Raw genomic sequence first — 14,689 nt, forward strand, 5'->3', positions numbered from 1 at the left:
CACAGTGCGCATTTGACACGCACCATGCATGCGTGGCCAGTGAACCAGTGGAAATCCTCAGAGGATTTCCCCACTGCTTTTTTGCCCCAGTTATTAAGCAAATTATCCTGGTCTTTAAGGAAGATATCACATTCCCTGATGACTTTCCAGTGAATAAAGGCAAACATACATGTACCAAGATAATGTTGCAAGATCCAATCTCGGTCGGTCACTGGGACCAGAGGTTTTGTCTTCTGAGTTTTCAGACTCATGCTGGAGCCTCCAGGAACTTCTCTCTCTCTACCAGAGTATAGCGGACAGCTCAGAAGAGCTGTCTAATTCCTCTAATTCCAGTGACCGACTCTGATTGGATCTTACTTCCCAATGACTTTACTTATCAGAAACCAACTGGGAAGGTTACAAATGGCACTCATGTCACGTCATGACACTGCAATTGTCACAAATGCAGAGCCCAAACAATGAGCAAAACATGTCATTATAAGGAATTACAAGTGAGACATATAGAGCAGAAAAAGCTTCTGAGTTCCATAGAAGTCTTCTTCCTTAAGATGGGCAATGAACAAAAACAGGAGGAAGAGGAGAAAAGGACAGGAAGGAGTTTCAAGACTAACAATTTGGGTTTTCAGCAAAAAAAAAATGTAAAGAAGCGATGAATTTGAAATTATTTAGATCATCTCTAGCACTATCAGAAAGTAAATTCCTTTGTAAATCTAGCACCTTAATGTTCTAAAATGTCCTTTAAAAATCTGAGAAACTGTTTTTATTATTTACATGAACCAATCCTATGTCCAGGTAATCTTGTTCTTGGGTTAATTTATAATAGGTCTATAGACATATTTGTATACCAATCCCATCTTGTCATTATTACTTTTAATGCTGTAAAAAGTGAATTCCTCAAATTTTGGACAAATATTTATGTATATGACATATAAGCCTAGAAATATCTGAGCTATCTCACATCTTGTCAGAAGAACTAATCTTTGGTTCCATTTGAAACATATTTTGTCAATCTGGATTTCAGGTTCAAATATCTTTTTCTCCCTAGTCATAACTTTCCCTGAATATGGAACTTTCACTTAGAGTTCCCACACCATCATCAGGTGTATACTAATAATGCAGCATATTGAGGTACATGGTGTTTTGTAAGTTGTTATGGCAACACAATAACAAGTAGGAGTCTTTCCTGATAAAGCTTGAAAACTATAAAAACTACTACAGGTTTGACCCAGAAGACAAAAGAACACTTGATCTTATTATTATGAAATATAAAGTCATAGTGGTCAGTGGTGCAAAAGACCTATTAGCTGATTCATTCTTCCATTATCATATTTTCCTTTGATAGGGTTATTAAAGTGTCATTTTGGAATTTCCAAATGACAAGATTTCTACACTTTTTCCACTCTTTAAATAGTCCTGTGCAGTGCTTCATATTTAATTCCTAAACAATCCTTTGCACCATACAGGGGCACAAGAAGAGTGTTTATCTGCTATACTTTAAAGCAGTTGTATTTTTTTTCTAGACCATATGGCAGTGCATAGCTGCTTTAAGAATTATAGACAGGTGGTACATTTGGGCCCCCACTCATTCTGGAAAGCCTCTTGGCAATCAAATCTCAATGGTTGCATAACCCCAACATTACAGAGGTGGATGCCTTGATAATATGAGGAAAATTCCTGCCACTACGATTTTGGGAAAAATTAAATAACATTTTGCAGTAAATCTTACCTGCTCGTTGCTCTGCAGTGCTTGATAATGTAAGTATGACCTACATGCCTGAAAAAGATAGTGTTCCTTTTCCTCACTATCAACAGGCATTGATATGGAATGAAGATAGAGAAAACTTTTAATTCTGGAGAAAATGTTATAGTCAGTGTGTAACTGGTGAGTTCTACACAATGAGTCTTATTCTGAAACTGTTCTGACTGCAAGTTAAAACCCAAGAAATACTACTCTGGAATGTTCTCAGATTTTTATGATTTGCTTAATTCAGAACACTATAAGAACAGAAATTTAAGGCAGCCTTCACTTTGGTTTTTTCTACATTGTGGCCTTTCCCTGTATATGCTATGGGGATGTTTTCTTCTTCTCCTACAATTTCTGAAGCTGCGTTTCAGTTCCTTTGCAATCTGGAATATAATTGCTGGAAGGTAGTTGTGGGCTTTACCTGAGGATGGAGGTAGGGTTACCTTTCATCATCACCAAAGAATATCTTCATCATTACCAAAGAACATCACCCAGGAACTTGTATTTTAGAACACTGTAAGAAACTAAAAGCTTACAAGAATCCTACCTTGCCAGACAGCTAAGAATCAGTGGGCAAACTTTTGATATACTGTAAATCCACTTTGGGGGAGACTTACTGTATTTTTCAGAGTATAAAACACACCAGAGTATAAGACACAGCTTAGTTTTTGGGGAGGAAAATAGGAAAAATAATCTGCCTACCAGATATTCATCTGGCTAGCGTCTTTAGTCTGGTCAATTTCAATACATTAGTTTGCTGGTTTTGAGCATGCACACGTGTTTGGGGATAAAAAACAGCTTCTAAAGCACAACTGATCTTTGGAAAGAGGAGGAGGAGCAATGAGAAAAGCAGGAAAGCACGAGATCATTTCACTTGTTAGTGTCTCATTAGGGCTGAAAAAAAGCTTCTAAAGCACAGCTGATAGTCGGAGGGAGCAGGCAAAGCATGGAAGATCACTTCACACTTCACTCATTAGCGATTCATTAGGGCTAAAAAAAGCTTCAAAAAAGCTACATTCAGAGTATAAGACGCACCCAAATTTTCAGCCTCTTTTGGGGGGGGGGAGTGTGTCTTATACTCTGAAAAATACAGTAGTTCTTGGGATAGAACATATTAGAGAGAGGCTAATATCACTTTAGAAATCATAGAAGTCTCTCCGAGTATCTGAAAAAGGCTTACCAATGTTCACGTGCAGGCCATGCCTTCAGCATGACTTGAAGGGAGATTTGTAAGTGCCCTGTTGAACAATGTTTCTGTCCCTGTGGTGCCAGTCAAGTGGAATATATTAATCACTACATCCTCCATTCTCCTATTTACAATAAGATTAGGCACCAATTATTCATGGTAGGTGAATGCTTTGTCTCTGATCTTCACTTATTCAAAAAAATGGCCCAGTGAGAGCTTACAGTTGTTTGGCACAAGCAAGACTTCCTGTCCCATGGAAACCTATAACTGCATTCAGGTAAATACAGATAGACTTCTCTCAGAACTTTATCCTCAAAGTGCAAAAATCAATGACTGAACTGGAATTTGGGGCTTAAATGATGCTCCAGATACCTTACATACATTATTAAAGCTTGTTAAATCTAACCCCTGTACAGAGCTACTGAAACCTACGTTGGTATAAATTGTGGTTAGCATTGGAATAATGATACTTAGTTGTTGTCGTAAGGTAGTGAGAAAAAGTATCTTAGAGAGGAGGCAATATTCACCCCTAGGCTTTCTGCTTTGAAAATACTGGTTTGCATATAACCACCATGAGATTTAGGCAATTTGTAAAAGCGGCATCTGAAAGCTGAGCATGGGAAAATAATTGAAGGGACCTTTCTCTAGAATAGTTAGCAGCCACTGCCCTTGTTTCTAACTGTTTTTTTTTTTCTTTTTCTAGTCAGGCTTGATCAGGACGCAGGAAGCGGATTACTTTTTGAAACCACTACCTCCAAATATTGCACTTAAACATAACATTTCTGTTTCTGGTGGTCACCATTCTCATGTACTATATAAAAGATCAATCGAACCTAAACTAGTAATGGATAATAATGAGGTAATTGGAACTGATGAGAGTCAGCAAGAGGCTCACAATTATGTCTTTCAAGATAGCCAACCATCTCGCAATTCTGAGTGGCGTCAAAAACAGCACTTTTGTGGAAGGCGTAAAAAATGTATGTAAAGATGTCTCTTCCTCTGTTTATTACTTGATGTATTTTTAAGACTGCTAATTTGACATTCAGTTCTGCTTTTCCCAGCAAATAAACGTTTTCACACATAAGATGTAATCAAGAAATGAAGTTCAATTGAACATACTACTTTGCATAATGTAATGTGTGAGAGGTTGCTCTAATGTAATTCCATATCAAATATACAAACAAATTGACATCACAGTGTTTGTAGTGTAAATTTATTATCATGTTAGGCTTCACTGTTCAAAATTCTTTTTTCCTAATGCTTTAACTCCTTAACTGGGAACAATCAATCAATGATGTGCTGTATTTAATGCTTTCTTCTATTTTTTTCATTATTATTAGGGCGCTGAAATTTATGTTCGCTTTTGAATATATCTGCATATTTTCCCTTTTTTAATCTTAGAAGGAAATAACCTGATAGGAAAGATGTTTTGGATGGGGTCCAAATCCCAGCCAATGGGCAGAAGACATAGTTTAAATCACCTTAAACAAAATCAGACTATCAAATTATACTTATCTTTGGCCCCACTCAGACAAATGAAGCACTCTTAAGCTGCATTGATTTAATCAGGGAAAATTAATGCACAATTAATGGTGCAGGTAATCCCCAGGTTACGAGCGCTCCCTTAGAGAACGTTCAAAGTTGGGCAACAAGCACCCCCCACACACAGAACTTAAGAACAAGTCCTGAAACTAAAAACCTTGTAGCACCATGGCTGTTGTTCGCTCTTACAAACAACGGCAGAGGCTCTGCAACATTCATCCTGCATGTTGCAGGTCAAAATGGAGCTTCAGAGGGGCGGATCCACTCCTTGGAAGCTCCGTTTGGGCCTCCATGGGCTCTCCCTGGCACATTGCAAGCTGAAATGGAGGTTCCGAGGGGAAGAATTAAGACAAATGGCATGTACTTAACAATGCTTGTAGCATCCCCAGGTCATGTGATTGTCAGTTGCAACCTTCCCAGCCAGCTTCCAACAAGCAAAGTCAATGGGGGAGAATGGATTTGCTTAATGACTGTATGATTCATTTAATAGCTGTAGTAATTCACTTAACAACCATGGATAAAAAGGTTGTAAAAGTTTGGTATGACTTAAGAATGCTTAGCAATGGAAATTCTGGACCGAATTATGGTCGTACGTTGAGGAGAACCTATAATAGGAGGAAGTATCATGTTAAAAATTATAAGTTAGTGCAGCCTCAAATGTGGGAGTACATGTAGATCTCCATATTATGACACTGGAAATCATAATATCTTTGATTTTTATTCTTGCTTATTTTCAGTTTGCTGGTTTGGTTTGATTTTATCATTCACGTGAACCTATATAAATGAGTGTTATTTGAACATTTTTTGTCTTGTTACAGATATGCCTCAGCCTCCAGGGGGAGACACCTATATCTTGCCAGATGAATATAACCTTCTGCTGAGAAACAAGCGGTCGCTTCTGAAAGCCCATAAGACCAAAGAGTTCAATGTTGAGACTTTGGTGGTGGTTGACAAAAAGATGATGCAAAATCATGGCTATGAGAATATTACTACTTATGTTCTAACTGTACTTAATATGGTACGGATGTTCCTTTCAGTTGATTACTGAACATTTATACAGAATCCATATTATAATTGTCTAAGACTCCTCCAACAAGAATGTATCTCCCCTTGCTCCCAGACAAAAGTTTATTCTGCTTACGATACTGAAAACATTTGATTTCTATGATGACTTTAATAGAGTCCAACGTAATAGAGACGTAACAACATTCACATCTTGGATATGAGTAACATTTAGCAAGTATGTTAACATACCACATCTTTGCTTGAACACATAACCCCATACCAGGGGCGAAATCCAGCAGGTTCTGGAGAACCTGCAGTGGAAATTTTGAGCAGTTTGGAGAACCGGCAAATACCACCTCTGCTGGCCCCAGAGTGGGGTGGGAATGGAGGTTTTGCAGTACCCTTCCCCCAGGAGTGGGGAGGGAATGAGAATTTTGCAGCATTCTTCCACTGCCATGACCACCAAGCCATGCCCACAGAACCTGTAGTAAAAAAAAATGGATTTCACCACTGCCCCACACTGATGCCTCACCTGTTCCTCACTTATTGCTCATGGCACAATAAGATTCTTGCAATGACTCTTCTTAAACCTGAGCTCCCCTCCTATTTTTCCCTTTGACAAAAGCAAGAAATGAGCATAGCCACTTCAAACCACTGGAAATCCTCAAAGCAGAACCTGCAGGGTCACTCTGACCAAAAGAAGGCGTCATGTCTCTAGGACCTTCATAACATTAATGGGCAGAAACGAGTAATCAGAAAAAAGGAGGAACTTAGGTTTCTCATCTGTAGCTATTATTCAGCTGGAAAGACACAGCTTGTTTCCCATTGCTGACCTCAGTGCAAATGTGCTTCTCTGTTTGCCTGTATGGGCAGGTGGACGGACACAAGCACATGCAGGCATATTCTCAAATACCTTTCAATGCATAGAAACATGTAGATTATGTATGGATAATTACCATGAACCTTTTTCACTAAAATTGCTGTGTAAAACTTTATAAATACACATGTTTAAGAAACAAATAACAGACAATATATACTATCACACACCCACCCATATCTTGTATGAATTTTTTTTCTCTTTTTCTGTGCTATTTAAATAAAGACAAAAATAGGAGACTGCATCATAGCTATGGATGAAAATCAAACATTGTACAGGTAGTTCTCAATTTATGACCATAATTGAGCCCAAAATTTATGTTCATAAATGAGACATTTGTTAAGTGAGTTTTGCCCCATTTTACAAACTTTTACAGTCTTTCTAGCCACAGTTATTAAATGAATCATTGCAGTTGTTAAGTTAGTAACATAGTTGTTAAGTGAATCTGGTTTCCCCATTGACTTTGCTTGCTAAAAGTTCACAAAGGATTATCACATGACCTCAGGACACTGCAACCGTCACAAATATGAACCAGTTGCCAAGCATCTGGATTTAGATCATATGATCATGGGAATACTGTAATAGACGTAAGTGTGAAAAATGGTGGTCATAAGTCACTTTTTTCAGTGCCGTTGTAACTTTTAATGGTCAAGAAATGAACGGTTGTAAGTTGAGAACTACCTATATTTTCATCATAGTTTACTTATGGCACTCATTTAACAAAGTCTAATTGCTCCATGATTCCTTTAAAATATGTTTCAGGTTTCTGCTTTGTTCAGAGATGGAACAATTGGAGGTAATATCAACATCGCAGTTGTTGGCTTGATACTTTTGGAAGAAGAGCAGGTAGAGTATATTCAATATTTTAAAGTAGAATAATTAATCTTGATTTTTAATCTTGCTCCTGGATTCAGTTCTTGACATCTCAGCACAGAAGTATCTTAGTAGCATTATAAGAATAAAACAATCTTTCCTTAGCTTGGTGCCTGCTAGATGTGTCAAATCACAATTTCTAGAAATGTGTGCTGTATGGCAGCTTCAGAGAAATTACCTTTTATCATCGTAGCATTTGTACACGGTTGAATTTATCTTTATGCAAATGTAAGTTTAAAGAGAATAAACATATGAAACAGAATGTTCAGGATTGAGCTTGTTGATTTAATGCCCCAATTATGTTGTATAATTAATCTCTATGTTTCAAACTACTCATTCCCAACATAAGAACTTGTCTTCTTTTTTTATAAATGTACATCCTGAATATTTGGTATTGAAACTTGGCCCTAGTTCTCAGAGACACTGCAAGCTCAATGCCTTATCCTCTGTCCTAATTGAGGCTAAATGTAATCTTCTCAGACCAGATGCAGAGTATGCGGTATGGTATGGACATAGCTTCTAATTCTTTGGCTACACTAGAGCAATGGACAATTGCAAAGGAAGAGGCCTGGATCCTAGAGCACCAGGCTTGTCACTTAAAAAACTATTTTTAAGTGCTTTCAGGGTAAAGGAGTCCCATTATGACAGACCAAATTAAGCTGCTTGGCTCTTCTCTCATAGAAGTCTGGAACTATAAGCAAAATTGCTTAATGATGTTCAAAGGATCTGGGCCAGACCACAGCATCACATATTGGCTGCTTCACAGAAGTGTTTAGCCAGAATATTTTTAACCACAGGTCAACAAATAATTAGGGGCTGATTCACACCTCTGGCTAAACTACAATGTGTGATATTTGCACATCCAGTCAAGCCAAGAACAAACAAACCTCAGTATGGCTTTGTGTCTTATATGAAGAGCCATTCTCTCAGGAGTTCACCCAGGTCAGATTCTATGTAGCCAAAGTTCAGAGAGAACTAGATCTCAGTCCAGTGAGGCCAGAGGTGAATAGGGCAGCCCACAGCAAAAAGAAGAGTTAATTTGTGTAAGCAATAACAGGCAAGCAAAGTATCAAGTGTCAAAAGCTGCAGCTGAAATTCAGCATAGCTAGAGGGAAACAGAGAATGCCAGGGCAGGGGTCAAGTTCCAAAGGAGCGATAATTTGGAGAAAGGGAATGTGCATTTCACCAGGTGAGACTGTTTCTTTGACAAGACAAAAAAATTGCACATTTAGGTTGGAATATTGTAGTGTTGATAGAATTGTGTTATGATTTAGAATTGGTTCAGTCTGAATGGTTCAGACTGTTAGGCTTCTCTGGCAGAAATTCTGCATGATTCAAGACTTCTAGATCAATTCCCTCATATTTCCTCCTCATTTCAAGGACCATTCTGGCCTCTTTCATACTCAGTTATGAGAGATTGCCACTTCTGGACTGGTTTGAACCAGAATTGTTAACCATGTTCTATAGTTGTCAGGAAACATTATGAACCATGGTAGCATCACAAGCATGAAGGAATTTCAAATTTATTACAACCCTGAGGCCAGGAAACATGAAGGAAAAATCTGCATATTAATGAGGAAATAATACGTTTATGCCTACCACTCAAGGATTATATATGCATAGCCCTTTCAAGAGATGTGTTTTATAGTAAAAGAAAAGCCAGAGCTTTTTATCTTCTTCCAATGTCTTTAATGAATATTTTTATTCTTGAGTGCATTTCTGGAGTATCCAATGAAATACTTGAAGGCACTTAAATGTGTTTAGTTTGAGGTATCATCCTTTCCTTCTTAATCTATGAAAGAAAAATTTTAGATTATCATCTCTCCAGTTGTTACAACTATGTTGATGGTATATTTTCTACTTTCCCATCAATTACTTCCCTCCATCCTTTTTTTGTTTAGCTTTTGAATTGATTCCAAACTCCTGTGCAATAGAAAACTCTACTAGCAATGTAATGCTTCATTTTATGTGCTGAGCGATCAGGGCTCCTAACGTGACAGCTTAATTACACTGAATGTTTAGATTTTCATGCTTGGACCATGTCCAAGCTGAAAGAGTAGGAAGAATAATCTTTTGATCTTACACCTGTGACATAATTTTCCTTTATATCTCTGGCTTGGAAGTGCTACTCCTCTAAATCTTTTGCTTGCTATTCTGTTGCCTTTGAGATTATCCATAACCACATATGTGTGCTATAGATCATATAAAAAGAGCATAAAGGAGCTAAAAATTAGCTAGCAAACGGGGGAAAAGTTAATTTAAACCTAACTATATTTTACAGTTTACAGTTTAGTTTTGAATTGATTAATCACTTGGAATTGTACATACTGTAGGAAAATGCCTTTGGCAGATCTTTCCCATTGTTTTTCCCTAATTTGTCCCTACACGTTATTCTAAGAGAAAGTAATACTATTGGACAGACATAATATGATAATCTCTTCAGAGATTTGCCTATCTCCCTCCCTGTAAAGACATTAAAGATTTTTTGACGTTCTTTTTTAAAGTGAGCTGTGTCTTCTGGATTAATTTATTATTCAGTATCCATGCTTAAGTCTAATGCTCAGAAACCATACATTTTGGATGTGATGTTTTGGTAGTTGACATATTTAGGAAACAACTGATTTTGCTGTATAAATTCCATTATGCTAATATTGTGGACAAGATCCAGCAGTAGCTATGGCCAACTTTTAGGAGCTGATAGCGACTGAAACAGACATATATCGTCATGTTCCTCAAAAGGCGTATTTCATATGTAGCAAGGGCTTGAATGGGTACAAAAATATCAATAAAGTGTCCATTCATGTCAATCTGTCTTATTTGAATTCTAACCTTTAAAGTTAATTAACTCTTCATAAACTCTTTTCTTTCTTATAACTTTTTCATAAGTGCAGACATTAACCCCATTTATGCAATAATGCTTTCCAAGATATTTGAACAAAATTCCTAGATAAAACAAAGTTCACTTCACCTCTTCTCCAATTAGCCAGGCATCTTGCGTCAGTTTTAGAGAAGAAGATGAAAATGGCTTCATATATCCTCTTTGTGTTCAACACTCTTCTCTCCTGATCACAGATATTTTAGGTATTTAGGTATACAGAACAGCAGCAAAGATAAAAGAGAAAATATTAAACCCAGTATGTTTTTCTTCCAGAGTTTTTGGAGTGAAAGTTGAATGGCTTTAGTTACCATAGTCAGCCATCACCTATGAAGGGTGATATCATAGACAAATGGAAGTACCTGATTTCTTTACATAGTTTTTGAGAACTATTTTAGAAACCTGAGCCATGAATACAAGCAATTAGTACCACCCTGTCTAATCTCAACGTTTCTATGCCACCCAGCCATATCAAGAATACTGAGTTACTCCATTTTTCAGAATATGGTTCCTTCTCCACTACTATAAAAATTATAGGCAACTATTGGAAATTCCTTATTGATCAAAAATGTATTACTTAGACTTCCAAGGACAAAGCAAAGAGTCCATTGCAATCCAGATAAACTGTACATATCACAAACCTCACTATGCATATACAACTAACTAATGAAGAATTAAAATCTGATGGAGTCTGGTAATTCCAAAGAGGAAATTATGGCTTTGGAAAGTCAAAAGGTTTTCTGGAGGAAGTTTCTGGAAAAGATCTGAAAATGGTGGAACAGCTTTTTTTAAATTAAGGAAAGTGAAGATTTGCCACTAATCTTGTAAAAATAATAAAAATTCTAGAATTTTGTATCTATTATCTCTTGTAATCATACTTTTCATAATCTTTATTTGCATTGGGTGACATAATGTCTCAGTGGTTAAGATACTGGGCTTGTCAGCTGGAAAACTGACAGCACAGGTTCAAGACCCGAGAGTTGTGCAATGGAGTGAGCGCTCGTCTTTGCCTAGCTCCTGCCCACCTACCAGTTTGAAAGCATGCAAAAGCGAGTAGATAAATAGTTACTACTTTGATAGAGAGGAAACCACACTCCATCTCATGCTGACCACATTACCACAGAAACATCTTTGCTCAACACTGGCTCAATGGCCTTGAAAAGGAGATGAGTGCCACCTCCTAAAATCAGCAATAATCAGTGGAGTAAAATCTGCAAGGACTCCTTTCCTTTTCCTTTCCTTATTAGCACTACATCATTTGGTGAAGTAAATAGCTGAGATTTAAAAACAGTACTCTAAAATTTTGTTTCTCTGTTTCTAGTGGGAAACACTGTTGCTAACTTGCAATTTCAGAAAGAGAAAACAACAAATACAATTTTCTGTGTTCCAACGTGCCATATCAACCCATTGGATAAGCCACAAAAGAAAGTTAATGAATCAGCTGAAGAGAGTTTGTGCAATAATAACCGATGCTCATAATTTATTGATCACTTGGCAGGATGCAAACCAGGCCTACCAATCTGGGTGCATCCAAGCCATATATTTTTGCTAGGCAAGTCTGGTCCTTTGCTAAGGGCTTGATAAATATATTGGCTTTCCAGTTCCAGAAAGAACTTCTGTATGAAGGCTCTGATGGATTACCTGGCCTTGGCTGGTGAGTTGCATTAGGCAATACAATCCTTTCTAATGAGTTTACATTAACAATAGGTCTTTGAAGTTCCTAAAAATGTCAAGTTGATTTTGCAAAGTAGACCAAAACATCAATTTATTTTGTCTAAGCTGCTTTCGTAGAAGAAAAATATTGGTGTTCTGTTGATTCTCAAATCTTGCCCCAAAGTGCTGGTCTGTTTTTATTCAGTTGCAAACTCTATTTTTAAAAAAATCCTTGCTCATTTTTTACTTTCCAATTTAAAAAAAAAACCTGAGCAGAGGTGTTCTTTTGTTTGACTTGTCTGCAGCCAGGCCTTGTGATTAATCACCATGCTGACCATACCCTGAGTAGCTTTTGTCAGTGGCAGTCTGGGCTGATGGGAAAGGATGGCAGCCGCCACGACCATGCAATTTTACTGACTGGCTTTGACATCTGTTCCTGGAAAAATGAGCCTTGTGATACTTTAGGTAAGTCTTTGCATGCAATGGGCCACAAATGCACCAAGGAGCCATTAGCAAGACTGGTATCTTCAAATGCAGGTGCTAAATACCTGAAATCAGGTATTCTTCAGTTTCAATAACAATAACACAAGAGCTACCAACAGATTTAAACTCAATGTCAACCGCTCCAGTTTAGATTGCAGAAAACACGATTTCTGTAACAGAATTATATATGCTTGGAATGCATTACCTGACTCTGTGGTTTCTTCTCATAACCCCAAAAGCTTTACTCAAAATCTATCCATGGTTGACCTCACCACATTCCTAAGAGGACTCTAAGGGGCATGCATAAGAGCACAAACGTGCCTACCGTTCCTGTCCTATTGTTTCTTCCCCTATATATATATATGTTTATATTACCTTGTTGTACCTTGATGAACGCATCTTTTCTTTTATGTACACTGAGAGCATATGCACCAAGACAAATTCCTTGTGTGTCCAATCACACGGCCAATAAAAAATTCTATTCTATTCTATTCTATTCTCCTCATATATATGTTTATATATTATATAATCCTTTATGTAATGCTTGTATATATTGTTACGACAAATAAATAAATAAAATAAAAATAAAATCATCTAAGTCCCAATGCTTAGATGATGAGAAAAGCAGCATTCCCATTATTTAAAATGTTTGTACAATGATATCCAGTGATTGCCATTGCAAACAGAGACTAAATAATATTAAGTACATAGAGATTTATCCATTTTCTCCTTGTTAATGCTTCTGGGAGTAGGAAAGTAGGAGTCGGAAAGGACACCAATCTTATTAATGAATGAGAATATTCTGTGCCACCATCTTTCTACTCAAAGACAAATCCGGTTTCTAATGCATCCACGGGACTTGTAATGCATCTCAGTTGAAGCTTCTAGGGATTGCAGGAAATAAATATGTGACTCAGGCACAATAACTATATGCTATCAACTTTTACCACTTTTTTTGTGATTAAAAAAGGGAGACATCTCTTCTTTAATTGTTTAATCCCATTTTTTTTGTAAGGCATACTGTTCATCTTCTTTTTTCATTTAAACACTCCAGGATTTGCACCAATAAGTGGCATGTGCAGTAAATACCGCAGCTGCACTATTAATGAAGATACTGGACTTGGACTTGCTTTTACTATTGCACATGAATCTGGACATAAGTAAGTTTCTCAATCTGTTTTTGGAACAGCAAAAGAGTTTTAAACTTAAAATCCTTCCTGCCAAAAAACGACCAATAGATGATTATTTTAGATATCCAACCATGCTGTGTGATTTCCGCTAAGTAGGGTTACTACTTACATTTTAATCACAGTTTGATATTTAAGTATAAAAGGAAACATATTGGAGCTGCTGATCTACCCCGTGTTCCATCTTCTTAACATTTAGACTCCCAGGATTGTCTTTAGAGTGGCTGCAGTGGCTATAACTAAAATATTAAAAATCCTATTTAAACTGTAGGTTCTGGCTCACAATGACATCTATTGTAAACACCTCAGTAACATATCTTAAAATTTTATACTGAATAAATATATACATATATACATATATATATATATATATATATATATATATATATATATATATATATATATATATTCAATTGTTATACTTTATCAATATGTAAAATCTCTTTTACACCCACAAATTTATTGCAGAACAAAGCAAAAAAGTATGACAATTTGTAGTTGTATGCACAGTACCTGTGCCGTTGTATTTGTGCTAATAAAAAAGAAAGTGTTTAAAACCATAATCTGGCCTGTTAATGTATTTTACTATCACCACCAGTTAACCCTCACTGAGTACACCATTGGATATCAGTTTTTAGGATCCAATGCATATTATTAAACAAATTAGGCCAGCCCAGTTTAGTGCAGGTTACAGTTGTGCAGGGGCAAATAAATCATTTTGCTTTTATCAATCTGCTTATCTACCTAAATTCTTTCCTGCCTAAAATTATTTATAGCCTGTAAAAAACAGAAACATTGATAAGCATGTGTTAAGCTATGTAGTCTAAGCTCTACGTTTATGCTGAATAAAATTATTTAGATAGAATGTTTAAAGGGCCCCTTGAAATGTATTGGAAAATCATTGTTTCAAAAGTATAACCAGATTAAGATTATGCACAATACTGAAAACAGTAGTTGAGATTCCTCTTCTGCTCAGTTTAAAATCTGGCATTATGAGACAGTATTTGTAAAGGTAAAAAAGTTAACATTTTGCCTCTTACAGCTTTGGAATGGTCCATGATGGAGAAGGAAATATTTGCAAAAAGTCTGAAGGTAATATTATGTCACCCACACTAGCAGGACACAATGGAGTCTTTTCCTGGTCAGCTTGTAGTCGTCAATATCTCTACACATTTCTAAGGTACATGTGCTAAGTGAGTGATTTCAGTGAGGAAAAAGCATAAACTCTGAGAAAATTGCTTTTGTCCCTTAAAATGGGAAAGTT

The 14,689-nt window shown here is 36.7% G+C and overlaps 1 protein-coding gene across 1 annotated transcript in view; it reads left to right on the top strand.

Annotated features, from left to right (window-relative positions):
* Positions 1-14,689, top strand: part of ADAMTS16 (ADAM metallopeptidase with thrombospondin type 1 motif 16) — a 55,844-nt gene that overhangs the window by 16,044 nt on the left and 25,111 nt on the right. Inside the window, exons 4-9 of the mRNA XM_058178517.1 lie at positions 3,634-3,907; positions 5,291-5,490; positions 7,117-7,200; positions 12,061-12,220; positions 13,293-13,398; positions 14,468-14,605. Of these exons, the coding sequence (XP_058034500.1) occupies positions 3,634-3,907; positions 5,291-5,490; positions 7,117-7,200; positions 12,061-12,220; positions 13,293-13,398; positions 14,468-14,605 (962 nt within the window). The remainder of the gene's footprint in view (positions 1-3,633; positions 3,908-5,290; positions 5,491-7,116; positions 7,201-12,060; positions 12,221-13,292; positions 13,399-14,467; positions 14,606-14,689) is intronic.

The sequence above is a fragment of the Ahaetulla prasina genome, chromosome 3 (assembly GCF_028640845.1).
Source record: "Ahaetulla prasina isolate Xishuangbanna chromosome 3, ASM2864084v1, whole genome shotgun sequence".
In the NCBI taxonomy this organism is placed as follows: domain Eukaryota; kingdom Metazoa; phylum Chordata; class Lepidosauria; order Squamata; family Colubridae; genus Ahaetulla; species Ahaetulla prasina.